Raw genomic sequence first — 8,811 nt, 5'->3', positions numbered from 1 at the left:
TAACGGTACCGCGGAATATCGTATTAATTGTTTGGCAAAAGGCTATATTGTAATAATAATTTTACGTACAGACCTATGTTATAAGTTTACATTATTATGTCAAAAGCAAAAATTAAATATTATATTTCTCAGATATGTACCGTACCTAATCTCCCCATCTTTAAATATAGATGATTTTGGAATCATCTAAAATAATGTAAATCACCCACAATAGTTTGAATGCTAAAATTTCACATAATTTCTGTTTTTATTACTTTTAAATGTTAAGTCTTCCTGATAAGTAGGTATAATGCCAACTTATCCGTATTTTATTATTTTATGCTATGAACATGATTTTTCTTTAAAGAAAATAAATCTCACTTTTTAAACATTTATGTCTTTCAATTGCCTACCAAAGTAGACACAAGTAGTACAACCTTACAACATTATACTGTAGTACCTAGGTAAAAGTTTAATCATAATAATATTATAGACTATTTTATCTTGTGCTGTTACCAGACAAATAAAACAACGTAAAACCATAAAATGACATCTTTATTTTATTATTATGGGAAGTTTAAATAAAACGCTGCTGCTTTAGATCTTTTGTTTTTTAATAGAAACTTAATCATAAATAGTACCGTGGTACATTAAAAATAGCACCATTAAGTTACAATAGTAAATGCACTTTCTGACTATTAAAATCATGAGTATCATACAAAACCTTTAAAATCGCACCTTTTTAACGATAAGATTAATAACTAGACCTAAACCACAATTTTAGTCGATTTGTCTATAACAGTATACAAATAAATTTTAAATAATAAAATGATATAAACAAATCAACATCATCACCAATCAATATTTTAAATTATTATTTTAAAAGACATTTTTTCGAACTTTAAAAAAATTGTAATAATAAATATTTTTAGCTTAACTAGGGCACTGCATTTATATACAGCTGAAGTCTGGAAGAACAGTCTAACCTATTCAGTAAGTCGAGTACTGAGATATAACAAAATGAGCTGTAACATTTTTTTCAATTTTTGATTTTTATTTTTATTGCCTGACTACAGGTTGCTGGAGGAACATTGGTTTTGATGCGGACCTCAGTTTCTCTGATACAACGTGAGCGATGCGAGCGCTACGCTGCCAGACCAACTCACGCGTTCTCTCGTGGTTGCTGTCCACACGCACCTAGAACCAAACATAACTTTACTAGGTAAGTATCAAATAGTAAAACAACTATAGTTTCTACACAAGACTATTTTCATATGATATCGACAAAAATATGATTTGTTTGTAAATAAAAATATAATTTTTACTGAAATGCGATGTGTATCACGGATCGCCAAGCATCAAAACAGATCAAATCACGCATAACCCGAATTTATGAAATTATCATATTCCATAGAAAAACATTTCCACCTAAGTATATCACTGAATAGTATCACTAAACTACCTAATTGACTTTAATCTTTTTATAAGACTTTTCAAACTTTATTTACCAGATAATTTTGTACTCGTAAAATCTTAATAATTAGAACCTTGAGGTCGTCCTACTTGTAAAGTCATATGTTTCTTAAATCAAACGCACTGTTCTAAGTTTAAATTTAAAAAGAACAAAATCACGGCCACAAAAAACGAACTAACTAAACTAAAAACTAAACGAAAAAGCCTACGTATATGCGATGCTGGTGTTACTGACCTGTTTAGGCTGTAACACTTTAATGGAATGCAAAGTGGCAACTCCTTCGTTATTAACGCGTAGTGTAAGCTTTCCCATCATTTCTGCCGTTGTAGCTGTAGCCGATTTAATTTCCTTCTTTCGTCCAACCTGTACATTCAAAATTGTCACTACGTTAATGCAAATAATCAAAACATTTTATTTGAAAACATCATGAATTAAGAGTGGTCTCTCCGTCACTCGCTCCATACAAACGTAGTTCCAAAATTTCAACGTGCAAAATTTCATGGATTTGGTTGCTTAATATTCAAATGAAATTGGAACTACGATTGTATGGAGTAAGTGACGGAGAGAGCCATGTTAAACAAAATAAAGAGAGCTTCTAATGCTTCATATTTAAAATTTTCTAAAACTTTTACATTTGGTGTAATAATGATATATTTGATTCGCTTACCTCTTTTTCTACTCTCAATATAAGAGGACCGACTGCAAAGTTGCTCTTCACTGTTGTGTGATCAGACATAATATTAACCGCAACATCACCAGTTCTTCTCAATGAAGACAATCCGTACAATGTACCTTTGGCTCTTGGCTTGCTTTTTTCAGTCGTCTTTACTTTGTTTTTGTTGGCTGGCTTTTTTGTGGTTGTTTTGGTTGGTGGTTTAGGTTTTGGCTTGGTGGTGGCTTTAGCTTTAGTTGGTTTTGGCTTTGGAGTTGTTGATTTTGGTTTAGCGCTAGCTTTCTCTTTCAATGCCCTTGAATCGTTTGGATTTGAATTCGTAGCTTCTGGTGTAATTTTGTTAAGGTTCTCGTCATTGATCTGTTCTCTTACTTTATCCGTGCCAATTTCTTCTCGAATAGTTTCATTTTCGTTCTTCTTCTCAGTGACTCCTCCGCGAGCAGAATTCTTTTTTTTGTTGGATGTTTTCCTGAAATGTAACAGTAGCTAATAAGTAAAACAAAGCAATCCCTAAAAGTTTCTTCTTTGAATTGTAAAAATATTACTGCTACAAATTATACCATATAGGTGCTTATGAATGTGTTATACTGGTTTTCATACCTTTTATTTGACTTCTTTTGATTTTTCTTTGGCTTTGTAGTTTTTTTGCTCGCATCGATAGGCTGCAGTTTTACATTGACTGGGTCGTAAGATCGTCTCAATATATCGTTCATTTTTTCGAGAATATTGTCCACAAATCTGTTATATTTAACTATGTAGGCCGCAGGGACCGGAGGTTTCTTCACTGGTTCTTCAGACAGATCACCTGAATTGTTTTATGCACAATTAAAATAAAAATACTTAGGTACTACCTCCTTAATGTATCTTCATACTTATTCATGCTTTTTATTCTTATATCTAATGTAGATTGCTTGAGCGTGAACCACCTTTTTCATTTTGAATCTATTGAAAATCAACATCAAAAATTAATGAAACCTCAATAGGCCGGCCGGATAAGAGTAGGTAATTGCATACCACATAACTTTCGAATTTGGTCATTTTAACTTTAGCTCATTTAATTATTTTTTGTTAAACAAGCAGAGATCGTGAATCACTACCTAATCAAATATAAATTCTTAATAAAATATGAAACTCATCAAATTAAATTATTATTAAAATTACTTATAAAACAAAGCTAATGAATTCAATCAAATACTAATTGAGTGTCTGGCATGGACAGCGAAACTTAATTAGTAGGCAATAAATTCTTAAAAACGGTGTGTCCAAACAAATAATTTGCTACATCTATCATGATATCACGCACCTACCTGTAAATACTTAACTATTATAATTAGATATGCGTTGGGGCAATAATTCATACCACACATCTAATTCAATTCACGTGAAGTGGGCACGCCACGGCTAACTGTTTGTGGATCTGCAAGCCGGTTGAATTCTAATAGACGGTACCAATTAATAGGACCAGTCAACGGTGGATTTTCTATTTTCCACACGTAAAAGAAACTGCGTTCCGAGTAGTGTACATTGGAAGAAATCTAATTCTAAACCAATGCACGTTGCTACTCAAACAATACACCTTAACCTATCCCAAATCAACTTTCGTGTGACTCCATTCATTGATGTTACAGAATATTCCTTTTATTTGCAAGCGCTTAATATTGCCCTGTATTCATACAAGTGCCATGATTTATAAGGCTTCTCAATTTCTTTCCCATGAAAGGAAATTGAGATCGAGCTACTAATTGCTTAACTTGGTGTTACCGGTAACAAACGAGTTTCATTCAGGTCGAATATTACTCCTCGCGACTCTCCCAGAATTTCTCGACGACAAACACGTAAAAATTTCTCTTTTCGCATCTCATTATCTCGTTTTCACTTGGCCGGACGTTATCACGCAAATTTTGCCGTGATTTCGTCACAGTGAGAGTAAACATTTAGATTCGATTTACTTTCTACGAGCTGCCGAAACGGTCGTGGGTTCCGTCAAGGTCGGTTTCCTGTGCTCGGGACGAGCAAGGTTAAAGAAAGTGTCAAGGTTGGAGAAGAAATCGGATGAGTTCATTGCACTAGCGCCGGATGGGAAAGTAAGCGGACGGCAGAACCGATCCCCGACCCCTTAACATACATCTACAAAACTAGTTGCTCCTTAATTGTCTTTGGAACGCGGTGCTTGTTTCTAATACACGTGTACAGGGTTTCTAGTTCGGTATCGTCCGACACTCGCCACTAAGTATCTCTAAACGAATGTTGACCATCTCCTATGGGCTTGTATAGATTGCTTTGATGAGATATTTTAGGTGTTAGGTGGGATATAGGAAACGGGGTGAGCTGTTATGAATTATGATTGTGCGTTAAAATATACATTACATAAATCGGTCAAAAAGCTAATTACATAGGCTTAAATTCGATATTCTTGTTACTACTGCGAAAATACGTTATTATTATTATTAATAAGTAAATAAGCTGAATACGATATTGTTAAAATAAAATATATATCAGTATTAAGGTTCGAAGAGGGAGCTTGCATAAATATAAGATTTTTGACTAGTATACGTTTATTGTTTTTACAACATTTAAAATTAAATTAAGTACTAGATAATGTCACTCTTAGAGTCTTATCTGACAAAATTAATTAGATTTCTGACCGATACATGGAAATAGTATTTCCTAAAACTGTTTTAATTTATACGCACAAAATAATCATAACATAGGTCATGTGAAAGTACAATAAATTTTACACAAAGATTAGAACAAACAGGTTTATTTCAAAAATTGCCACTGATCTGGTGTGACATGATCTAGACATTAATTTAATTTCAACTTACTAATTTCATACTTACTCATTCATTCATCGAGCACACTTCACTTAATAAATAAAATAAATAGAATAAATAAATAGTCAATAAATAGCTAAGCTAAAGGAGGGGACCGTGGGGTCTCTCAGGTGGATGTGGGGCGCGGCTCGCCCGGCTCCGGGAACTCGTGACTATCTGAACTTTTTGTGTTCGACGGCTGGGGGCGCAACGAACGTCGCTTTGGTTTTCTTTACTTTGATGTGGCTAGTTTTTTTCCCGCTCTTTTTCGCGTAGGCCGCCTTTAACTTTCTGGACTCACGTGCTTGTTTATTTCTGCCGAGAGCGTCGGTGAGATCGTCGTCGTCGTCGTCTTCGTCGTCCTCTTCCTCCTCGTCGTCGTCGTCGTCCTCGGGGTCGAGCGCGTCGGTGATGTCGTCCTCCTCCTCTTCGTCGTCCTCGGCGTCGGCGGCGGCGGCGACTTCCGCACTAGCGGCTGCGGGCTCTATTTCGGCGCTAGCGGGCTCTTTTTGTCCAGCTTCAGGTTCTTCGCCTTCTGCGGCGGCTTCTCCTTCCACTGCCTCGACTTCTTCCGAAGCTGCGACTGCCTCTTCTACAGCAGCGACGGGCGCGGGCGCGGGCGCAGCGGCTACTGTATCGGCCGAAGCCACGACTGACTGAACGCCTGTTGATTCTTCCTCGTCGTCATCATCATCTCCGCCTATTCAAAGAATAGAACAAAGTAAATCAGTTTATCACAGAATGTTTAAAGTACAGCTAAAAATTTTCAAGAAACTATCACTATCGTCTTACCTCCTAAGAGATCGTCGAAGAATCTTTCTAAATAATCATCTGACTCTTCCTCATCTTCTTCCTCGTCTTCTTCTTCTTCGTCATCGTCATCGTCCTCGTCATCTGTAACAACAAAAGTTTATTATTAGATACTTTAGTATACGATAGAAGTTGTTAGTTGCTGAAAAGTAACAGAAGTTTTCCAACATTTGGAAAAATGTGCTCTCAATGTCTCAAAAACTTTCTTTCTGACAAACATTTCTATCTAATCATCAATTCCTCAATTTTAATTTTAATATTGTATATTTTCTTAGTTGCCATAATGCACCTCTACTGTCTAGTTGGTTGGCGTGTTCGACTGTGGATGACGAGGTTCTGAGTTCGACTTCCGGGTCGGGTAAAAAATATTGGATATTTCTGTTAAGGAATTCTCAGCCTATTACCCAGAATTCGGAAGTTGGCGCTGTGTCATCTCCATACCTCGAAAAGCCCTGCGTCTAATCTCTATCTGATCGTTTCCGTCCCATCCCATGAGAGTGAGGGAATAGAGAGTGCACCTGTGTTTGCGTACACACTTGTGCATTATAATTTCTTCTGCGTAGTTGGCTAAGCTCTATAGAGACTGGACGTCACGCCGAGGCCGAAATTCAATCATAATGTACTTAGTAGCGATAAATTCGTCTAATCTACGTTATAATCAGTACGACGCATCTACAATAATACCTACATCTTTAGATGATCTTTAGCACAGATAAAATATCGGAACAGTTAATTGTAATCGCAATTCGCGCCGTGGTGCGTGACGTCCTGAGCCTTTCGACTGTAGAAAGCACGATAGCTTGAATTTCTCAAGATTGAGTATTTCTGTTTGAATTAATTAACGAATGAGAGCACCTGTCACGCTGCGTTCACATTCCGTTGGTGCGCGTCCTGATTCAATGGAATGTTTATCGATGACTTGTAACACTTAGGTATTGTATTCAAATACTTATTCACAGCCGAAAATGGTTTGCAACGAATTTCGGTTTCTGTTTCGGTTTCGGATGAAAGTCGTCATAACTTATTTTTTAATCATATTTAAACCAGTTCGGTGATCTTTAGTTATCTTTAGCTGTCTAGCACTTTTAGCTATCGCCGAAAGTAAATTTGCAATTTAGCTATTTCCTACTTTCGCTAATCCTCATTTAACATGACTTGGAAACATTTTAAGAATAGTCATTCCGAAAGTTGTTCCCCTTTCCTAGTTCTCATCTAAGTTGGATTAATTTACAAATTGTTTTGAAGATAATTTGCGTCTAAGATTTGTCTTTAAGTTAGAATTTAACCTTTAGCTACCTTCTTTTCCTATTCAATAGCTTTTCAATTACTAGACAATGTTTTTTTTTAAATTTCTTATCAATATTCTTTGGCCCTACATGATTTTTATCGTAGAAATAAATTACCTATCTAACGTCGATTTTAACTCCGATGTATGCGAGCTTTAATTTTTTTGCAATTTAACAAACAGTAGGTATAACTTTCTATACGTATTAGATGCAAGATAACCAAAGTGCTCCATAAAATGTAAATAATATCACATTAATATTACCAAGTATTAAGAAGAAGATTTATAACTCAATCGGAACTTTTATGATCATCATCAATCAGTGACCGTAATAGAGTTCTATTTGTGTCCGAACTCCGAAGGACCCAGGTGTTTAGAAAACATTTACAGTTGATGCATAGGTACTCCAACTAAAGTAGGTACTTTATGACTTATAAAGTTTATAAATAGGCACAAACACTAGGATAAAGCGTTCCGTTTGGATAGAAACATCTTTCAAGTTAAACTTTACCGTAATACTTAGCTTTTGCTTACTTAAATGGCAAAACTTATTAGCAAGTTCAATTGCAACTTACTGTATACATATTTATGTGCTTGTAATCTAAAAACTACTATTTTTTATACAAAATAATACATTGACTATCTAGTACAAACTATGATGATCGATTAATGCAGGTAAGTTGTTAGTAAAATTTATATTTTTAGGACTAAGTTGTATGTACCTACATTATCTATTAAGGTACCTATCTATCACACATAAATGATGTCACAGATTATTAAAAATAAAATGCTATTATTTCAGATGAGTCAGTTAATTTTAAGCCGTAATTAATACCTATTTAATAGTGCGTGCAATTTCACGTTTCATAACATTTAAATGTGTAATATTTCGTCCTTAAATCACATATTATCTACCTGATAAAGGGTCATCGAGGTCAACATCGTCATCGTCGTCTTCGTCGTCATCGTCGTCATCAGAGGCCGCGGGCGCGGCAGGCGCAGCCGCAGCGGCTTGCCTTCCCGCCTCCTTCACCTCAGATTCCTCCGGCCGCGAGATAGGGCTCGCGTAAGCCGACAACACTAAGCAGCATACTGCCGCTAAGAACAATAACGACCTCATCTCGTATCTGAAACAAACAGAGGCCTTTAATCAACACCGTCAAATCCACCGCGATGGCGACAGTGCCGCCCGCCCAGCCTCTCCCGCACTGTTGCTATCACGATCACAGCACTGACACAACACTGCACTGATGTCCTAAATGCACTTCACCTTTGTGTTTTCACTGTCGAGTCCTTAGGGCTCTTGCGGAAGACGTTCCGCGCGCGTCCTTGTATATCGGTGTTCGGGACGCTATGACCGAGGCAGGCGATCGGAAACGGTATAGCAGCGGCGTCTTCACCACACTCTCTTTTATAGAGTTACGTCACACATGCGGGGAAGGAAAGTAGTGATGGTAGCCGCACCGGCCATAGATCAGCGACCGCGTAGACTTTCACCGTCCATTGATCACAAAGCTTCAACGCGGTGTATTGGAATATCTACATATTTAAAAAGATTTGCTTTATTTATACCCAAAAACGACAATACCTTATCCTAAATAGATTTTACGAAATAAAAAACCATATTTACTAGACGATTTTGAAGAAATCGGATGAGATATGAATGAGTGATGATAAAGAAGTGTCGCATCTGTTCAATAGAGGTTTTAATCTTTGGGATCCGACGAAGAGGGGTAGGTTAAATTCGTTTGACTAATTTATTCAATTTATTTGCCGA

The 8,811-nt window shown here is 36.5% G+C and overlaps 1 protein-coding gene across 1 annotated transcript; it reads right to left on the bottom strand.

Moving 5' to 3' along the window:
- Positions 1–580: 580 nt before the first annotated feature.
- On the bottom strand, positions 581–8,402 carry LOC123871998 (acidic repeat-containing protein-like). The gene is made up of 8 exons (XM_045916103.1): positions 8,305–8,402; positions 7,950–8,161; positions 5,732–5,833; positions 5,241–5,639; positions 2,727–2,931; positions 2,121–2,595; positions 1,688–1,816; positions 581–1,176 (listed from the first exon to the last, which is right to left on the bottom strand). The coding sequence occupies exons 2-8, from the start codon at positions 8,152–8,154 to the stop codon at positions 1,039–1,041; spliced, it is 1,653 nt and encodes a 550-aa protein (XP_045772059.1). The 5' UTR covers positions 8,155–8,161; positions 8,305–8,402; the 3' UTR covers positions 581–1,038.
- Positions 8,403–8,811: the final 409 nt, after the last annotated feature.

The sequence above is a fragment of the Maniola jurtina genome, chromosome 14 (genome assembly GCF_905333055.1).
Source record: "Maniola jurtina chromosome 14, ilManJurt1.1, whole genome shotgun sequence".
Taxonomy (NCBI): Eukaryota; Metazoa; Arthropoda; class Insecta; order Lepidoptera; family Nymphalidae; genus Maniola; species Maniola jurtina.
The sequence above is the reverse complement of the archived record's forward strand: the minus strand, read 5'-3'. Positions and strand labels throughout refer to the sequence as shown.

Bases quoted from the DNA above. Each gene is read 5' to 3' on its own strand.
- LOC123871998 (XM_045916103.1), bottom strand. From the start codon at position 8,154: ATGAGGTCGTTATTGTTCTTAGCGGCAGTATGCTGCTTAGTGTTGTCG. The intron at 5,834-7,949 runs GTAGATAATATG...TTGTTGTTACAG, and splicing joins CCTCGATGACCCTTTATCAG to ATGACGAGGACGATGACGAT. The intron at 5,640-5,731 runs GTAAGACGATAG...TTCTTTGAATAG, and splicing joins CTTCGACGATCTCTTAGGAG to GCGGAGATGATGATGACGAC.